The sequence below is a fragment of the Centruroides vittatus genome, unplaced genomic scaffold (assembly GCF_030686945.1).
Source record: "Centruroides vittatus isolate TY-2023 unplaced genomic scaffold, ASM3068694v2 contig_1114, whole genome shotgun sequence".
Lineage (NCBI taxonomy): Eukaryota > Metazoa > Arthropoda > Arachnida > Scorpiones > Buthidae > Centruroides > Centruroides vittatus.
Genome location: NW_027120716.1, coordinates 104,694 through 126,349, shown reverse-complemented (window position 1 = coordinate 126,349; position 21,656 = coordinate 104,694). Strand labels below are relative to the sequence as shown.

General features: G+C 26.4%; 1 protein-coding gene across 1 annotated transcript; it reads left to right on the top strand.

Annotated features, from left to right (window-relative positions):
* The first annotated feature begins 5,717 nt into the window (after positions 1-5,717).
* On the top strand, positions 5,718-19,220 carry LOC136977424 (uncharacterized). The gene is made up of 5 exons (XM_067272909.1): positions 5,718-5,863; positions 8,349-8,639; positions 10,773-11,006; positions 13,425-13,597; positions 18,256-19,220. Exons 2-5 carry the CDS (start codon positions 8,360-8,362, stop codon positions 18,466-18,468), a joined length of 900 nt encoding a protein of 299 aa, XP_067129010.1. The 5' UTR covers positions 5,718-5,863; positions 8,349-8,359; the 3' UTR covers positions 18,469-19,220.
* Positions 19,221-21,656: the final 2,436 nt, after the last annotated feature.

Here is a 21,656-nt window from a genome sequence, read left to right as displayed (position 1 = left end):
ACATATTTCTTTATATTTTATTTTACAAAAGAAAGAATTGTTTTCAAGAACATTTTATACAGTAATTCAATTTATGAAATAATAGAAAATAAGTTATTTCAATTTTTACTATGCAATATTTGAATGAGTGTATTGTTATTTTCTTCACGAATAAATTCATATATAAAAAATTATTACAATGTAAATGATATTAACCTTATAATATTAACATTAAATTGGAGACAGCCAAATAGCTGAGTTGATAATGACACTATTGTTTTGTGTTTTTATTTTTCACTTTTTCCGTCATGTGCTTTATTTCACTCGATTCACCTTGAGGTCAGTAAGGGGGTCTTTTCATCAGGCCCACCTTGGGTTTGGCCAAGCCCATAAAGGAGCGGCGGGATGGGGAGGAACTGATCCCGCATATCTGAAACGGACCAACCTCGAAAAATTCATGGAGTTTTTCACTCTGTCTGAATTCTTTCCCGGGTTTCCCGGAGCGGCAGGTTCACAACTAAACCTTTAAAATAGCAATTAAAAATAGTCGCCAAGAGTTTTTTTGTACTTTTCTAATAAAACGTCAACATCTGAATTTTATAGTATTCTTGCCATAAGCGTTTATTAAAATAAGCGGATTTGATGTAATAGATAACAATAAGCATAACTTCAATCGATATTAGGAAGGGGTCGAATTAGAAGTGAAAGCTTTGGATATAGCGTGGCTACTAGCTATGTGAATGAACTTATACATTGTATACACACGTATGTAAGCGCGTTCGCCATATTCAAATCTTCCTTGTACTTATTTTATTTATTTAATATTTATAAAAGAAAGGTAGCCCGAGCATCCTGGACCACTCCCTAGTTACAATACTGATTAGTAATAATAATAAATACGGCATCGCTTTTAAACGCTCCAGTTTTATTTGAATTTTAAACTGTTAGGTCACGTAATGAGAATGATCTGTATGTATAAAGGCTGACATAATAACATAATTAAAGATTATTATACAAAATAGTAATTATAAAGCCAATTTTACTCTACACATAAATTATATTTGATGATAATTTTGATAATTTTGAAAATCTAATCATATTTATAAAAATTAATTTAATCAAGTAACAATTTTTTAAATGAAAACACAACATTTTAAAGCATAAAATCTATTTATCACATCTTTTTTTTCATTTCATAAATTTTAACTAGTGTTTTAATTAAATAACATATATAAACATAAAAAAGTCTACAAATACTATGAACGAAATTAATTATATTTTAGATTTTTTTCCTGTTTGCTTTGTATTATCATTATTAAAGCAGTGACATACATAATAATATACCTTTTTTAGTATTTTTAGTATCTTTTACTATACTAAAAGAAGTATATTATACTATTTATTGTAAAAATACTAAAAACAATAAGATAATAATCTGACATTTTATTGTTATAAATTCAATTACACTTTTTATAGTATAAAAATATTCCTAAATTCGGAAATCTTTCTTCACAGAGATTGAAACGAATAAATTTCATTTAAATTTTGATCCATTTTTTTAAATTTCATATTTATAAACATGAGTTTTCAGCGAATTAAAATGAAAAACTGTTAGCTTTATCAATTAGGATTTTCAAAAATAGTAAAATAAAGAGATTTGAATTTTACAGACTAATTTTAGAAACCTGAAACCACATTAAAATTTATAAAGATTGGCCAAAAATTCAAAAATCTCTGCAAAATTTTGTAAAAAAAGAGGAGAGTGAAATTTAAACTGAAATTTGTATTTGAATTATTTGCATTTCAAAAGACCCATATGACAATTAAATTATTTTTATGCAATTGTCTGCACTTATTTTTTGTCTTAAATTTTAAATTATTCTTTGTTTCTGTTCTTCGGTCTTTATTTTATATTATAGTATAGTATAGAAAATATAGTTTATATTTTTTGTTTTTATGCATCATATAATAAAATATATATTATATAATTATGGATAAATACCCATTTTTATGGATCTATTTAAATACTGTAATAGTGATTTCAAATGTTCACAAGAGTCTAAATTCTCTAAGGTTGATTATATTACAATAGTTTTATGGTATATGTAATATTTTGATTCCTTAATTACTCAAATATATGTTTTAATTTTAGTAAAAGTAAAGATCTTAGTTATAATACAGTAACGTTATAGATGTAAAAATAATATATTAATCTAGTTCAAAAAAGCTAATTTAAATTTGATACCTAAAAGATATGGGCTAAAATACAAAAACAAACTCGTGTACAACCCATATAATATAGGGCTACATAGGAAGTTGCAAAATAAATTAACCAAATGTTTTTAGCTAATTATTATCTTAAAATTGTTTTTGAGATAGTACTTACCATTTTAAATAACACGACAGATAAACCTAAACGTAACGGTTACGTCGCAACGATTCTCGTTTTAAAAATTTGCCTGTTTAAACTGCTTTTCTAATTAGAAGTACCAATCATCTGTTTACTATGATAAACGGAAATACTTTCATTAAAAACAGCAGCGTAACGGAGTTACAGATGAAAAAAAAAAAAAAAAAAAAAAACACGTAGACTATTGATACTTGATACTTAATAAGCTGATTATTCAGTATTTGCTCCAAAATTAATTTATTTTACTTACTCACGAATTTATTAGAATTAATTTAGTTATTAGTTTGCCATATTCAACGTCAAACAAAATATATGAGTTATTATTTAAAGTCGTCTACGTGGACGTTATTATATGAGTAATTCAAAAAATATACAAAATATACAACATTCAAGAATACTGTATATTAGTTATATCAAAAACTAAATAGCCTAAATCTTTATTTAATTTTTGACCTAACATATTAATCATATTAATATTTATTTACATATAGCAAAATGTGCTCCTAACACTTTTCCAATAGACCTAGATTAAAAGAGAATGACAGAATAAAATACAATGAACTAAAATAATATCAAGAGAAAATAATACAATTTGTAACGAAGAAATTAGAGTATTTCGAAAAAGTATATTTTATGCAGATTGTTAACTTTATTGCAAAACTAATGCTTTCTTGTTAACAAATAGTAGTCTATGCATACGCTATACGTTTTAAACATGTAAATGGGAAATAGTCAAGGATAAATTTAATATAATATCTTAGACCATTGTTTATGAAGGTAAAAAGTCTGTTTTAATTTTAAAATCAAGTTAAAAGATGTAAAAAAGACGATCGAATTAAAAATTTCGGATATGACTATGGCAAAATGATGCGTCATTAATAAAAAATTAAAAGGCAAAACTGAAGAAAACAATCTTTTAATTATTTAAAACAAATATCATATTACATATTATTGTAAAACAAAAATTAATTAAAAATTAAATTAAGAACAAATTTATTTACATGTCATAAAATTAAAAAGTTAAGCATAATGATGAACTAATGAATTTATAAAAACTGAATCATAAGGATATTGTTCCAGTATTATTTATGCTATTTATTACGTTAAATCAATAATCATAAATTAAAGAATATTATACTATAATTAACAGATGGCAGAATTTCATATTTATTTTTCTTTAGAAAAGATAAATTTCTTCTATATCAAGAAATTCTATTTATACAATGTAAAAGTTAATATAGTTTATTTATATTTAACGTATTAATAAAAGGAACTTAATGTAGTTTATCTCAACTAAACTAAACAAACTTTTAATGCATTTAATATTTAAACACTATTTTCCGCTATCTGCATTTTTTCATATGAGCCGCAAATAACTATACTTTCATTATATAGAACGACTGATGTTTAGAAGCCAATATTTATTCAATATGACTTAAGCGATTAAATGAAAAATTAAATTAAAAAGATGCACAACTGAATGTTTTATAAATTAGATAGTAAACAATCACAAAATATTTAAAAAAACAACTCACGAATTTGAAAAGACTGTAATCGAAGAATGATGACATCTTGCAAGATACCAGACGTATAGAATTGTATTCATAGAACATGCTTTTCTGACTTTTTCATTGTCAAGAATACATTAAAGAAATAAAAATATGGTTGTATACATTAGATATTTCAAATTGCTTACAGCGGAGATTAGTATTCTGCGAATTAAAATAAAACATGTTGCAACGATGCAAATGCCTCTTGTATATGATTATATGAATGTCCTACTGTTCTACTAAATGACGTAGTTTCTATAGGAAAATTAATTATTCTAAATTGCCTGTAATTTCTATAGGCAAATTATTTATTCTGGTTTGAAGTAGTTATAAGATGCTGATGCCCCTCACACTTCAAAATTTTCGTGACAAAGACTGCAAGTCCAGAAACCTTATTGTAAAGATTACTGTTGTGGTACTAACAAAAATAATGATTTTTCATTTCCTTTTTATTTAATGTTTGCCTAAAAATTCTAGTATTATATCAAGAAACCTGAAAAACTGTTTGGAGTAGGACTGGCACTAGGTATTACAGTGAACTAGGGCAAAAGTGGATTTTAGCGCCATATCTGGTTTACGTTCAATGAAAATTCTAAGAACGTGTTTGAATAGGAACAATTCACCTGAATAGATACAGATTAAAACATTTTATTGATATTTAACAATTTTATAAAAACCTACTTCGATTTCAAATTTAAAATAATCACTGTTCTTGCTTTGATTTCAGCAAACGTTGAAATTAGTACACGTGTTCTCAAGAACATTTTTGTAATTTCCTTATTTTAAATTTTATTATTTTCCGCTTTCTGTTAGTTTTATGTTTGTTTTTTTTTTCATTTTGCGTTTTATTTTTGGTTCCTGAGCAATGCGATCCGCTTGCTCAGCTGGCTCTGGTTTTGAGAATATATCGATTAGTAAAGAAAAATTTATTTTAAATAACTTTTATGGGAATAAAATTCAGACTTTATTTAAGATAATTTACTGGAATAAACTTCATTAATTAACCTACATAAAATGGTAACATAAATTTAGTTTAAAAAATTGTATTTATTTATGCATGTCTGTTTTCTGCAGATGTTACTGAATCATATGACATCTGTTGGCTTCCCATATACAAATATAGTCGATTTACTTAATATTTACTGCTGCAAATCGTTAAATATTTTACTAGTTTTTAATCGGTGTAGGATTATAATTTTTACACAGATATAAAATTAAAAAGTTTATAAAATAATTAGCAGGTAAGCCCGGCGTTTCCCGGGCAAAAGATAAAAACAAACTTTAGCGAGGTTGAGGCCGAAGTTTTAAACGCGAAAACGTGTATGTACTGTACGTCGGACGTTCAGCGCCGCTTTCCTGTAAGCCTAGAAGTTTGACAATGGTGTTTGGAAAGTCAGTGGAATCGTGCTCGACATTCCAAACGCCATTGTTAAACTTCTAGGCTTACAGAAAAGCGGCGCTGAACGTCCGACGTACACGTTTTCGCGTTTAAAACTTCTGCCTCAATCTCGCTATTAAGATTATTTCGAACTTCTAACCGTTATATTATATTATTTGATTTATATAACTAGAAAGGTTATCTTACGTAAGGATTTATAACTCCAAGTGAACAATCTAACACATTTAAAAATTTCTTTAAATTGTGTACAGTAGAGGAATAAAAAAATTTTAATTTATAATGTGTTAAATCGGTCACTCTGTGTGATAAACCCTTAGGTAAGATAACCTTTCTTGGGTTTTATTAAATGCTCACACCAGAAAACAAATACATCAAAGTCAACAGCGCCATCTGTGTCGTAAAAATTGATTATAAACGAAAGAACACGAATTATTTTGAATTTGTTTCCGAATTAATATATATTTTTATATGAAAAATGAAATGGAATTATGTAAATATCTATAATAACCGTTGTATTACATATAGGTATGTATGGTACGGTATTAGAAAATCACGAGAAGTTTTAAGCTTAAATAATCAATTTCATAAGTAAAAGTCACGTTTAATTGTATTTTACGTATATAAATGAATTGAATGACCTAAAAGTTAGGTCATTCAATTTTACATTCTAATTGGAATGGTCCAATAGATATTAATAATAATATGAAATTATACATGTATTATTATTTTTATTGTTAGGTGGTTTGAATGTAAATAAGAATAAACTGTTTATGCACTAAGAAAATAACAATTATAATCAATTATTTTATCTAATTACAGGAAGTTATTAAGAGTGTATCAGTATTTTAAGACAAATCTGTAGGAATTTGGGTAGAAATGTTGAAGGATAAAGTTTTCAATCCATTTGTTAAGAATCATTCAAAGAAAAGAGGAATAATTAATTATAAATATCCAATTTAACCAGATTTAAATCAAATCAATTTAATGCATAAAAAATAACTACATAGAAAAACTACATAAATAGCTACATAAAAAAATTGTTAAAATTTTTTCTGAATATACAAAATTTTCTGTGGTTTTTGTTGCATTTATAAAAAAGAAATGCAGTTTTTAAAGTTTGGATATAACTCACTTATGAAAATTAAAAATTTCTTGTTAAATATTTAGAAAAGAAAGTGAGAAACTATAAAATGAGTAAAATTTTCATTTCTTTTAGACGGGTTATCAGATATGATGTGACAAAAATAGGTTTAAAAGTCCTCATTTTTTTTTCTTCCAATTAATAATGTAGTACCCTGAAGTTGTCTCTAATAATAATTTTTCATTTACGACAGTTCTTAATTTGTAATGAGAATTTAATACATAAAATATTACGTTTATAAAATTTGAAAATGAATATGTTAAGTTCAATTTAAATTTAGGTACTTTTATTTATTTTTTCTTACTATTAATAATAAATTACTGGCTAATCATTCTTGTTTAATTATTAAAATATTAACAAAAAAGTAAACATATGATTTAATTAATTTAGGAAGCTGAAAGTTATAATTGAGTTTTAGACGGGATTAATATTGTGCATGTCAGTTTTAATTGTTAAGTTTTATATCTAAAATAAATTTCATATATTACTAAAATTTTTAATTGCAAGAAGAGAAAATTAGAAATGACACAATTAATTTAAAAATATATAGTTTATATAATATATATAAATATATATTAAGTACAAGTACATATGTTTAATATGTACTGGTACTTAATAAAACAGTTGTATAAAGAAAGTAAAGTATTTATTTGAAAAATTTTAATTTTAAAAACTTTTAATATTGTTACTAAACTTATCAGATGACTTAATCTAGTCTATGCCAGGAAAATATCTATTTTTACTATTCGGTTAAATGTCAACAAAGTTAGATCAAGAAATGTCATGTTTGTTTTTTATTTTTGTTTTCTATACTTCCTTTTTAATATAACTGAATTCGATTGTACAATACAATACAATAAAGTTTTTAAATAGATTTATATTTAATAATTTTAGCATTTTTTAATTTTTTAAGTTTGCATTTTATGCTTGTTTATTTTTTTATTTATGTTTTAGCAATTTTACATTTATCAAATATTTATTAGTAATAGCATCAAATTTATATAGAATGTGTCTCATTGTATTATAATGATATAAAAATGAATAAATTTTTAACCCATTAGTAATACAATTTAATTAAAAAAAAATCATTCACCTGTTTTGATTTATTTTTGAAGAGGTTCATAGATCTGTGCTGGGATCTCTTATCCTTTACAAATGAAAAATCAGAAGATCTGACTTCATAATTGACTCAGAAACAGCAGGAACAAGAACAGACTGATTATGATCTGTAGAAAACTGTGATCTGCAGGAATTCTGGCTGGGATTAATACTGTCTTCATCAATTAGGCAAAATTGATCCTGACCAGGAATGCAACTATTAAAATAGGAATTGTCACAGTAAATCCAATCTTACTACTATATTCTGTATGAGAAAAATATTCAACCAAATGCTCCTTTTTTATTTTGTAAAGAAATCTGAAGCACCACCAGTTAATTCAAAAGGCAGTAGATAATGTTTCAGTTAATTCTAATGATTCATAACAGAATTTTTTTTTTCTCATCAGTAATATATATTTAGTTATAGTTCATTATAGAATATGATATAAATCTATATATATCATGTTTATGTTTAATATATAAATATTTTGTATTATCAAAAAGAATCTAAATTTTGTTTACTTAGAACACATTTCATTGAAATACATTACAACTCATCTTTTATATACTGTTTGATGTATGACAGCACTATAATCCTATTGTATAATTAGGCCTATTGTATTATAACAAACAGTACATGCATGAAATTATGGTCTTGCATAATTACAGATGTCTGCTTTACATTTTTTTAATGTTAATTAAAATTAAAATGAATTAATTGTAATTTTTGTTAATAAATTATTAAATAATTATTTATATTACATGAAACAGTTATTTTCATCATGGTACATGAAACAACAGAATATCGTAGAAAGTATCGTTGGAATTCGCCTCAAAAGCGACATCAAATTTGGAAAGAAAATTGGAATTTTCGAAAGGCAAGGAAATTGTTAGAATTTCAGCATGAACCATTTGATTCATGGAATGAAGACCAGTCCAGTGAATCATCTGTAACAGATGAAATTGCTAATGAGTTTCTCCCTCCTTCTAAATTAAAACAAAAATATTTAGAAGTAATAAAAGAAACTACTAATCACTCAAGAATTCATATGGTAGATAGAGGTAAGTATTTTAAAATATTAAATTAACTGTGATTGTTCCAATGAAATTTAACAAAACTAACTGGATTTAAAGTGATGTACTATATTTCTTATTTCAGGAAGTAAATTTTAGAGATTCAATATTAAATATTAATTTTTCAGTAGAAAAGATTTGATTTTTGTATAATAAAATATAATAAAATTTTTGTGTAATACAAATCAAATAAGCATTAAAGCATTATTTGATTTTTATAATTTTGGCTATGTTGAAGATTATTATTTTCTCAATAGATGAATAAATCAAAACAGTGTATCAAAAGGTCCAAAATAGCTCCAAATCAAATTTTTAATGTTTGGATTTAGGAATTCAAAAACTTTTATTGTTTAAATTGTACCAGTATCTAATTACAATTTATCACGAGATTATAATAATATTACTCATGAATTCATGCTTCAAGTTAATTTACTCATACTTGTTAATGTAAGAATGTTTTATGTTTATGCAAATACAAAAGAGTTATTTATGATGTGCATAAAAAAGAAATTTGTGAGTTTATTTTTTATACCTATTACTAGTTTTTATGTTTTTGAAGTATATACTTGTTTAAGTTTTAATAGAGAGAAACTACTTGCTTTACATTTGTTCTAGTTTGTTACATTATATATGTAAACTCTATAGACTCATGAATCTAAAATGCTATAAATTTGTTTCATAGTTCTTTTAATTGTCTGATCATAAGAGCATGGTCTACTCATTTTAAAAGAAACTTTTTTGCTAGATTTGAGATTATTGAGTTTTTATTGAATTATTATTTGAAAATAAATATATAAAACTGAGATAGAGATTCAAAATTAAAGTTACAAGAGTGTTTTTATTTTTTTAATAATAATTTAGACAATCTTGAAAATTAATAATACTGATATTCAATTTATTTATTGATTTTATAACAAATTTAATTTATAAAATATTGGAAAATATTTTAATTTTATTGAATTTGATTTATTTATTTGTAAACTTTATACATATTTATAAATTTTAGTGGCTCTTTGAAATAATAAAATAAAATAAAATAAAAATAAATAGTATCATAAATTTTATTAGATATCTAAATAGAATGAAATTGGTTTTTTACTTTAATGCAAAAAGTTTTCTATTGGGTTGGCCCGTAAGTTCTGACGTTTTCTTTTAAGTTTAGGTTTTCACAAAAATAAACAAGAAATGAACAACAAATCAATCAATAATGTATTCTCCATTGTTGTTTACAACTTCTTCACAACATTCAACAAGCTGTTCAGTGCCTAGACAGTAGAAATCACCTGGTTTCGACTTGAAGAAATCATCCAGCCAATATAATAGCCTTTAATTCCATGTCATTATTGAACAAAACACCACACAATGCATTCAAGAAGGATTGGAACAGATGAAAATCCAAAGGCACCAAGCCAGGAGAATACAGAGGATGTGGCAGCACTTCCCAGCCAAGTGTTTGAATGGCTTCCTTGGTCATATTGGCGATGTGAGGGTGGGTGTTGTGTTGCAGAAGAACGCCATGTCGCTGATCAGTTGTTTTTGCTGGATAGCATTATTGAGTCATTGCATTTATTGGACGTAAAGTTCTGCATTCACTGTTTAGTTTCAAGCAAGCAATTCGTAGTGGACCATGCTTTCCCAGTCCCACCATACACACATCATCATTTTGCATGGGTGAAGATCTTGTTTTGCTTGCAGTGTCACCTGTTTGTCGGGGCTAAGCCATTCTTTGCACTGCTTCATATTGATGTACAGGCACCATTTTTCATTACTGGTAACAATTTGGTAGAGGAATTGCTGCTTGTGTCCATGAGTTGACCAATGGCAGGCAAGCAAACTGGTGGAGATCGTGACTCGTTGATTTTTGTTGTTGTCGTTCAAAGCATGCAGAATCCATGACCCAACTGTTGAACATTTCCCATTGAATGAAGGTGACGCTCTATGGTACTGTGGGAGCATTCCATCTTTGAATTGCTTAAACCAATTTTGAGCCGTCCTAAGAGGCATCGCTTTTTTGCCATACACTTCACAAATCTCTCGAGCAGCTACTATGGCTTGTTTATGAATATTTTCTTAGAATTGTTAAAATATTTATAAATCAGTTTGTTGTTTTTATTTTTACAGCTACATCTCCAGAATATTGTTCTTCTTTATCTGAATCTCTGCTTTCTGAAAAAAATAAATGTGATGTTGGTGTTCAGACACCAAACTGGGATGATCTTATAGATGAATCTGATAAAGATTCTGATAGAGAGATGCACATAGAAAATGATTTATTAGAAATTGCTAGAAGATTAAAAGAAGGAGTAATGTGCAATGTGAATACTTTGGATTTTATTAATCAAGTTATTAACAGAGGTAAGAATGTAGATTTATTGATGTATTTTAAATTAAAATTTTCTGTAATTGCCTTATCAGACAAGATATAATCCATACTCTCATTGAAGTACTGTACAATGTGACACTAATTTACAATTAATCAATGTATGAGAATTTGATACAACGAACTAATTTTTGTAATTTTTCTTCCATATTTACAAGACAAAATATTTAATATAACAAGCATCAATCAGTATTTACAAGAAAATTATTCTAATCATAAGTGCGACAAAATTGAAATTTCTGCACACTCCAATTAAGTGTTTCATAAGTTCCTTTCTCCATTTTCTGTTTTATTCACAAAATGTATTTGTTTGTTATATGTAGTGCCATTCATTCTGATGCAGTTGTGCAGTTTAGTAAGATTTACATCTGCATTAGAAACTCTTCTGTCACTGATTTACAATTTTGTTTGAAAAAAATAAATTTATTTTATTGTTTGTTTTCTTATTATTAAGTATAAAAATGTCTGACAACTTATATTTGCTCATATTGTATTCACTTTTCTCATTTCATATTAGTTTCTTTTATATCAGCAAATATCATAATTGGCAATTATATTTTATTTTACTTTATTTCATGTCATTTAGAATTATTGGTTGATGGCAGTGCCATAATGGAAAACCCTCTGCAAATTTTTTGAAGAGCCACCTTTTACTTGTTACATGAGCAGATCTCAATATTAATATAAAATTTCCTTTTTTATTATAGACATTCTGTTAGAAAAATCTCATATAAATCTATATACTGTAGTTGAGTTATATTAGGCCTATTAAACTTAATGAATGTTTTGTCTGCATTGCAGTAAAACCACCATGGGCAAACACTTGTTTCATTTAGATAGTTAAGGAATACAAGTCTCCTGGGACTTACTTACTTGAAGACAAAAGAAAATCGTCTGTTGTAAGAACAGTTTAAGGTTTATAAGAAATGTAGAAAATAAAATTCTTTGTCAAAATTTTTTGTTAAGTCTTCCATATGTTTTATTATGAACTTAAAAATTTCTCCTAGTTTTTAACCCCAAACATACTGGGCCACCCTACATTATATGGTTTGTGGGGACAATTGTTACATCCCTGGTTGATAGGTAAATAGGTGTTTTGTAGCACTTTAATATTATTTGGAGAACATGGTTAAGGTGACTGGGTTATGCAGGAACAATGTACAAATTTAGAGAATATGACATAAACAGAGACAAGATTTTCCTTTATGAGATTTTGATTTATGACAGGTTTCAGAAATGAGATATGCTCATAAATTTAGGTTATAATATTAATTTAATTTTTTCTATTATGTATACTTTGAAAACAAGTAACTTTTTAAATTTTAAACTAGTTTTAATAAGTAATTTTTAAATCAAAATTATCAAATAAGTATGACAATTCTGCCCAAAAATGAGGAAGATGAAACAATTTAAATTTGTTTCAATGATTAGTCAGTAATTAATTTATGTGGGTTAATTAATCTAATAGTGGTTTGTCTTTCTAAATAAAAATTACCTATATAAAATTCCTGAAAAGATATTTATTATTGTATTTTGTTTTTCTTACATAACTTTAAGAAAGAAATGAGGTACTGTGCAGTGAAATGTAATTGGATTGGACATAAAATAACCAAATTTGGTTTATTGGCATTATACAATGCCAATTAAATATTGCATTATATCATTAAACACTGATTTTAATGCATTCTTTTTGTGTTCAAAATTACATCCTTATTCTACTATAAACAGGTAAAAAGTAAAAAAAGATAAAAAAAAAAGTAAAACAGATAAAAGTAAGAATTTTGTGAAATATAATTGAATTGGACATAAAATAAACCAATTTTGAACACACCAAGAATGCAGTAAAATCAGTGTTTAATGATATAATGCAATATTTTTAATGCATTATATTATTAAATGTAAAAATATGATGTAATCATTGAGTTTTCATCTAATGAATTTCTTTGTTTTTTAACAAAACAGATTCAAATAAAAAATTATTTAATTTTAGTTATTAAATTGTTTGATTAAAATAAACATTTTAAAATAATTTTATTTATAATATCAATATTATGTTCTTTCTAATTATAATTATTGCAATTATTATAATAGTAAATACAGTATTACTATAATTACTCAACTGTGAATGAATCTTATAAATTTATATTAAACTTTGCACTTAAACTTTTAGAACTACTTTAATTAAAATACTTGAAAAACTATTGGGTATTTAAAAAAAAATATAATTTATTGATTTGTTTAGAAAAATAAATTTTATTATTATTAATGTTGATTTTTTTTAAATTATCAAATTTTAAAAAAATTAATTTTTAATGTTTACTTTTATAATTTGATTTATCAAGCCTATTTACTTCTATCTTTAATAACAAAATATTACAATTTTTCATTTAAAGCAAGATCATCAAGTCCTCCTAGGAAGAAAGATACTAGAGATAGTTACAGTCATTTACTTAGAGATAAACATCAGACTCATCAATCAAAATCTCCTATAAGTTTATGTAGTCAAATAAATAAACAAAAGGATAATGCAGATAAAAAGACATATAATGTTAAGATATCAAAAAAAGTGAGTATGACAATTCTATTATTAAAAAAATTTATCAATATAGATTGTTTGGTTTAATAAACAGCTTCATTATTGAAATATTTTATTTGATTATATTACTACAATATTATTAATTTTTATTCTAATTATATAATTAAGTTTTTGTTGGTATGATCTAATTAACAATGAAATAGTTATTTTATCATATTTTTAATTAAAGAATTTTATAAATGATATTACAAAAATAATTTTAAATGATTCATCAAAGAAATAGTCATTGCAATCAAACTTGGTTCTAATGAACACAGATATAATGAGTTCATGATTATAAGCAAAATGCCATAACAATTTTAATTTACATGTATTTTCATATATTTTCTCATGGTTATAATGAGTGAATTTTGCAGATAAACCAAGCAAATTTTTGGCAGCTATGCATACATATAAACATTCTGAATTGTTCAAGTAGTAAAAAATGCAATACTGAATTCTTGGAAGAGATAAAACTGAAAGAGTTACTTAGTTTTATGACTGGCATTGATTACACTATTGATTGGCCCTACTTATCCCAACTCTTTTTTTGAAAGACCATCCCTCACTTTGTTGACTAACTTCTGGCCTTGCTTTGCTTACTTACCTAATTATTGCTATGATTGTAAAGTTACCATATACTAGAATTAAATTAGAAATGAATCCTTCCATAAGAAATATGTCTATGAAGAAAAGAATGAAGAAACTATGAAGAAACTAAAAATCCACTTTTAGTACCATGTTCTAACTCAAGAAATTATTCTTGAGTTAGAACATGGTACTAAAAATGTCAGTGTGTAGAAAGTTTTCTTTGTCTTCTTGGACAGTATCAACATAATGGAAAAAGAAAGCAATCATCAATTTTAAGAATTGTAGATAAAAAGACTAACTGAAATTGAGCATATTATTAATTAGTATTATCTTTAATTACAAAAAAAAATTTGTTTAATATTAATTATATTGTAGTTTATATAATTATTAATAAAAAAAATACAGTATTGCCCAAGTGTAGCTACAAATTTTGCTGCCCATGGTGCACCACCTACATGTTTTTTCACCCGAAGTAGCCACCCCTTTTCCCTATAGTTACATAACAGTCTTCATGGATATAATGAGGAAAATTTGCTGGTCCCCTAGTGCTTGTTAAAACTATAACTAAATTCGACTGTATTTTATATCTATGATAACTTAGTCCCAGCTGCTCTTCAAAATATATATATAAATTTTATTTTCTTTTGAATTTATAAATATAATGGCCTACAAAAAATTTTGTGAATCAGATAAAGTTTAGGATAACTGGCTAATGATAACTTCAACCAAGTCTTTTGATTAAAGCAAGTAATAATTTATTGGGCTGCAGTTTTAAAATTGCAAACCTATAAATTTCCACTGGCATTCGTCTGTCTGTCTGTTTATCCTTCCTTAATCTCAAGAATGGAGTTAGATAGATGAAGTCAAGATCAAATATGGAAAGCCTAGGGACAAGAGTCCCTGAATAACTATATTTGGATCAGAAGTCATGTTATTTCAGTTCAAAATTTTCTCCAGAAAAGAATTAAATAGATGACTGGCATGACTCTTTTGTTAACAGGAAAAGTGTGATGTACTGTACAGAGACAGGACTCTACTGAAATCAGTAGTATTGTGCATCAAAATCTAAAAAATTGCAGACTGGAATTTTGACAATGTTACAACAAATAATTGCTTGTTCATTTTGAACTTTATCCATATAAAGTATGTTTTATACAAGTTATAAGCAGATAAAGCTGACATTAGCAAAAGATGCTTGAATGAAGCAAGAAAAAAATGTAAAATTCAACCTTTATCTGGATAATGTAGTCTCTCTTTATTGTTATTTGGATAGAAATGAATATATATTTTATATGGGTGTGAGCATTGTGTTTTTTTAACCATTATGTGGATAGTGGGAACAGAGAAATGTTGCCAGGTCTGGTAATTTAATGCCAGATTTCAAGCCAATTGGCAATACGATGATGATTCTTTCAATCTAGTGATTTTTTTTCATATCTAAGATAAACTTTTTAAAAAACAGTGTAAACTCCAGGATTACATTATATTAATAAATACAATTAAAGACAAACACAAAAATAGATGTTTTAAAAGTCCTTTTTAAACCCATCTAAGATTATATAAAATTTGCTTGGACACTTTTTATTTGAGGCTTTATCCCCATTTTCAATTGTATTTATTTCTATGATCAACTTGTGGTATGTTTCATTTAAAGTCTATGTACAGTACATATTGGTAGTCTATAAGTCAAAGTACTTCATTTTGATACTTTAAAGCTAAATCTACAATTTTTAGCTTTAAAATTATGGTTTTTTTTGCTAATTATGGTGCCATTTTGGTGAAATGACTGGCAATATTTATTTTCATTCACTTCATTCTTATGCAATAGAGAAATGATAAATTTTAGTTGCTTTAAAATCAAAATTTCTTCTGTATTCATTTAACTTGAATTTGAAAAAAAAATAGATTATCTGGCTAAAAGGAAAAACTTAAATTTTATTTTCACTTTATTTAAAATGGGTTGGATAAAGTTCAGTTTTTAAGCTTTGTTCTTGCTTTATTCATTTTTGGATGTCAATTTTATGCTCATATGACTTGGATAAAATGTGCTTTATATGGATAAAGTTCAAAATGAATAAATTGTTACTTTAACCAAAAGACTTGGATAAAATTAGCATTAGCTTGTTAATCCTAGCTTTATCTGATTCATGGGCTTTAGCCATAACATATTTATATTACTAGGTGTTACTTATATCAATTAGCTTTATATAAATTACTATATTTAGGAATTTTAATTAAGAATCATATTTTTCAGTTATTATTTTCATAATCGTCATCTCATTATGTAAATAAAAACATTCAGTTTTGCACAAAATTTAGAAAATTTTACAGTAATAGCTATATATTTCTATTGAGGTATCAAGTTACATCAGATTATAAAATCAGATTTTAAAAAAAAACATTTTCCATAAAAGTATTTATGTTTGAATTTGAAAGTTAATGTATATATAGATGATACATTTCTTATAATCTATATATATAAAATTACTTGTTTTGACTGACTGACTGATTCATCGCCGCCCAGAGCAAACCACTGAACCTAAAGTGATAAAATTTGGTACACAGTTAGGATACGTTATGGAAACGCACACTAAGAAGGAATTTTTTGAAATTCTCTCAGGGGGGAGAGAGAGAGCATTAAGGCTTAACCAGAAGAATGGCTTCTACTCTACTATTTTAGATGCGATTTTTTGTTTTTAACTGCGTTTTAGTAGGGTACGCCATGGGAATGCACACTAAAAAGTGACTTTTCGAAATTCTCCCACGAAGGGAGAGCATTAAGACTTAACCAGAAGAACAGCTTCTACTCTACTATTTTAGATGCGATTTTTTGTTTGAATTGCTGAAAATCAAACAAACTGTTTTCAATTTGATCAATTTTCCAGAAAATTGATCAAATTGAAAACAGTTTGTTTGATTTTCAGCAATTCTCAGTGGTAGGTGTTATATAATAATTACTATTGTTGTTGAAATACTGCATATAAATGTTTGCTTGCATAATCCATGCAGCAAAGTCGTGGGTAACAGCTAGTAATCTATAAAGATTTATAAGAAAAACAAAAATACATTTTTCATTCCTAGATTTTAAAGGTATGGAATGGGAAGCAAATTCAGTATGAATTAGGACTTTATTCCATGCACTATATTAAATCACAAGTTATATATACAGTTGAACCTGTCTATCTCAAATCCCATGGGAATGAGGAAAAAATTTCAGATAAACAAGTTTTAAGATTTACTGTTTACTGTGTAGGAACCTCTATTAGTTTAATAGGTTTGATTGGAGGTATGGTATTTTATTAAAACAATAGCAAGTACAGTACAAATTTGTAAAACATTTTTGACATACCTTAACAGAAATACCAATAGGTTCTAATGCCTGACTTTCTTTAACCAATAAGACATAAGCCGAATTTGTAGCAGCTTCAGAGAAAAGCAGCTTTAGTTGCAACTACATTGCAAGAAATTTTTTTTAATTACGATTTATTCTATCAAAATGTAGTTGGTGAGCTTTGAATTTGTAATTGACACTTCAGTCCATAATTTGAGATAGAAGTTTTGGAAGAAAATTAGTTGGGATAAACATGGAAAATATATTGAATTCAGGCTGAAAATGCAGGAGAAAAAATAAATTTTAAGATAGGGGTGTTTGAAATAGAGAAGTTCAACTGTATATATTGTAGAGGCTTTGTAAAACTGATTTTATTTACAAATTTTTAAAGTGAATGTAGATTGAAAGGTATTGCAAGATTTAAAAAAAAAAAAAATCAAATCAGGAATATATTTTTTACAAATCAATTGCTTACAGAAATTATCAAAGGCTTATGAAATAGTCTTTAATAATACATAACATTGCATTATTAGTATATTTTTTTTATTTCAATAGAGAAACATACCTTGATATTCTAGCAAACTGACTTTATTTCATTGAACAAATGTTTTTGGCCATTATTTAAGATCACATATCCAAGATTTTGAGGTTGCTGTACTTTCTGCTTAATTTTAAATCATGTCAAATAGTAAAGATGAATTATTTATGTTTTTAATTTTATTTTCAGATACATAGTTCAACTTTGAAAACTCAGAGACAGAAGTTAGTTGATACATCAAAACTTTCACGACAAAAACTGCCTGAAACAAAAGAAATTCCATACAAACGTGAAGGGCATCGTGTTATCAATGACTTGAAAAATTATGTAGAGAGTGCTACAAAATGGCTTTGTGAATATGACAACAGATATCAGTATGGACCACGTCACACTAGAATTTAAATATACAAAATTTTCTTCTTTTAATGTGAACCTACCTAATGCAATATTTCATAAAAAACAAGAAACAAAATATTTTAGTTAAACTCATTATTAATTATACTAAACTAGTTCCAAATTAAAATAAGTATTATTTACAATTATAAGAGTGTAATTTTACAATTTTAATGTATTATATAAATGAGCCTATTCATTTTATATATTTATCTTTAATCTAGTTTTTAAAGTTTTGCACATTGAAAAATGGATAGGTAATAAAAATTATGGTTCCAAAATCAAACAAAATCACTGCCACTCCACTGTGTCTTATTTTTTATACATTTACTATATATATATATAAATGCATTTATGTATATATTTGTATTTAATGTTTATCAGTCAATCTCAAAATCTGTAAATTAAAATGGACTAATCTTTGTTAAATTTGATCAATTAAAATGTTTAATTAAAGTAAACATAATTGATGTTTTAATTGATAATTGTAATTTTGTCACTTTTGAAATATTTGAATATGCTTGTTTATTTAATTCTTAATCCTTGGAGGAAATAATTTTTGAATAGTAATATAGTGTATTATTATAATATTTTATTTTTGTTATCATATTTTAATTTGTGATTATTTATGTATTGTTTTATAAAATTTGAAAACATAAAATGTGTATTAAAAAGTTTAAAATGAATTTATGGGATTCTATGTTCCTTCTGAGAATTCCATAGAATTCATAAATAAATATAGCCAAAATTGGACACTTTGATCTGGTCTTAAGTTATCTAATCACTTTTTTATATATTTACATAGCAAATAAAATAGTAACTTATAATATATTAAGAATTTATCAGTGTTTTTACAATATTGTCTTTCTCATTATATTCATCAACATTGTTATACTTTTTTCTTGCTTTCTAAGAAAAATACACAAAATTATTGATAAGATACTTTTAAATCAAACAAAGAGTAAAGCAAACTTATGTAATTATGTGGATTAGAGGGGGAAAATTTTACTCCCTTGTTCAGGATGGTCTAGGACCCTCGCATATGTGAGTGTCAATGATGGAGGCAAAATAAAACAAGTGTTGACATAAAACTGTTTATTTGGATGAAAATTATGCTTACATCAGGAATGTAAAGTCCCCATGACAAGTTGAAGTCTTGTAGTTTGTCTTGATCCGTTCAATTTGATGCTCAGTTGGTGCAGAGTCCGAAACAAGTGAGTTTAGGATCAAGGTGTTAACAGGATGTGAGCACAGGAGGAAATGACGATTTCAGAATGTTCCTACGGAAGAAGTTGAAGACAATGATGAGGATGAGAACGAACTTTTCTCTTTCCACTCGGAGAGTTTTTATACCTTCCTCCTTTTTTTTCTTTTCATTCGTCAGGCTTCCCCTTCCTCATTCCCCTATTGATCTCTTACTTGTCTCCAGGTGGAATTTGACAGTTTGGGTCGCGAGAAAAGGCTGCCAGAGATGGTTTATCTGACACCATCCTTTCTACGCTAATTGCAATTTACCGATCACTAATACACCTGCACTCATATTTTATCTTGTCATTTCCTTTTTGCGTTTTAAGTTTTAAACAATCCCCTTTTTTCTATTTCTTTTGTTTATTAATTCATCTCATTTTCTCTATTATATATGAGCGATGATGTCGAAGTCTGGACACTTTGGTTATTTGTTTTCTCATTGCATTAATAATTTATTAAAACATACCCTTTTTTTTTCTTTTTAAATGTGAACTATTTCACATTTAAAAAGAAACAGGGGCTTCACACTTAGAATGTTTCCATTTTTTGTTAGGTTTTATCTAAATGTAATCAATTTTTTTAAAGCTTTAACAAAAGCAATATAGTGGAACCCTGTTAATCCAGATCCCCAGTTTATTTGGAATAAGAAATATAGACATATGGAAAACCTATATATGCGAAAAAAATTCAAAGAACTAACTTGTAAGTACTACATTCTTGCCTGAGTATAATGTTGCAGCTGTGTTTTTCCTTGGCTCAATGCTAACACCTGCGACTTTGGTTAGGTTAAGTTAGGTTAGGTTGAAAAATGTCCTAAAGAGAAATTCTAATCCATAGAAATGGTCAAGAAACTTATGTAATGTACAGTACTACATTATATTTTATTTATTGCACATTATATATACTTTTACAAAAATATTAACAGTATAAAGCAAAAGACATATATACATAGAAAACAACAAACTGATACTGTATCAGTTGGTACAGTAGTACATCTAAACTGTGTTATGTGATTAATGAATCTTCCAGATTTTCGATATACAGATTGGGCCCAGTCCTGTTTGAGCCGGATAAACGGTTCTACTGTACAGAAAAATTTTCGTATTTAAATTAAAAATTATAATTTACAATTATGTAATAAGTAATAAAGTATCTAAAAAGTATATTTAAAAAAATGCTTGGATTATAAAATTAAATGTACTGTACATTTAAGTTTGCTTTGCAAGCATGGATTTTAAAATTATAGCAGTAAAATAGAATTGTATACTAGTCTACTGGAACAAGGTTTCTGTTATAGCTCTGCTTATTTATTTATTACATCACAAGTAGGATGTGCGAGTTGGCTATTGATCTCCACTCCCCATTTAAACTATTCCCCAAAATCATATATATATTGCACATGCTGTGCTTTCATTGTTCCAGCTTAGATACTGAAGTTTTGCGCTCTACAACCATCTTTAAACAGTTATGTAAAATATGAGAAGTACTGAACATTCTGTATAAATTATTTTTTCTCTTAACTAGCTTGAATGTAATGCTAAACAGCATGTTTTCCTGCTCTGTGAATACAGTCGAAAATAATGTTTATATTGTCAGTACTACAGAATATGGTTTGAATACCACTATTCTAAGATAATTAATTGGCAATTCCTACTGTATTATCACAATGATTATTTACATTAGTGGCTAAAAGTATTGCAAGAAACAATTTAATTACTTGTTGTAAAATAGCATTCAAATTTGTTTTTCTACATGCTTAGGATAATACACTAGAATAAACAATTGTCTTATTCATTCATTAACATTATGATTTCAGAAAATCTTTATTAACTCGCACTAAAAACTCGTCATGGCTCAAAAAATTGCAGCGTTAATAAAGACAGAAATGGGCACATTGATTATGAATTAATTTGTATCTATGTAATTGGTGTATAAATCCTTTTTTCGGT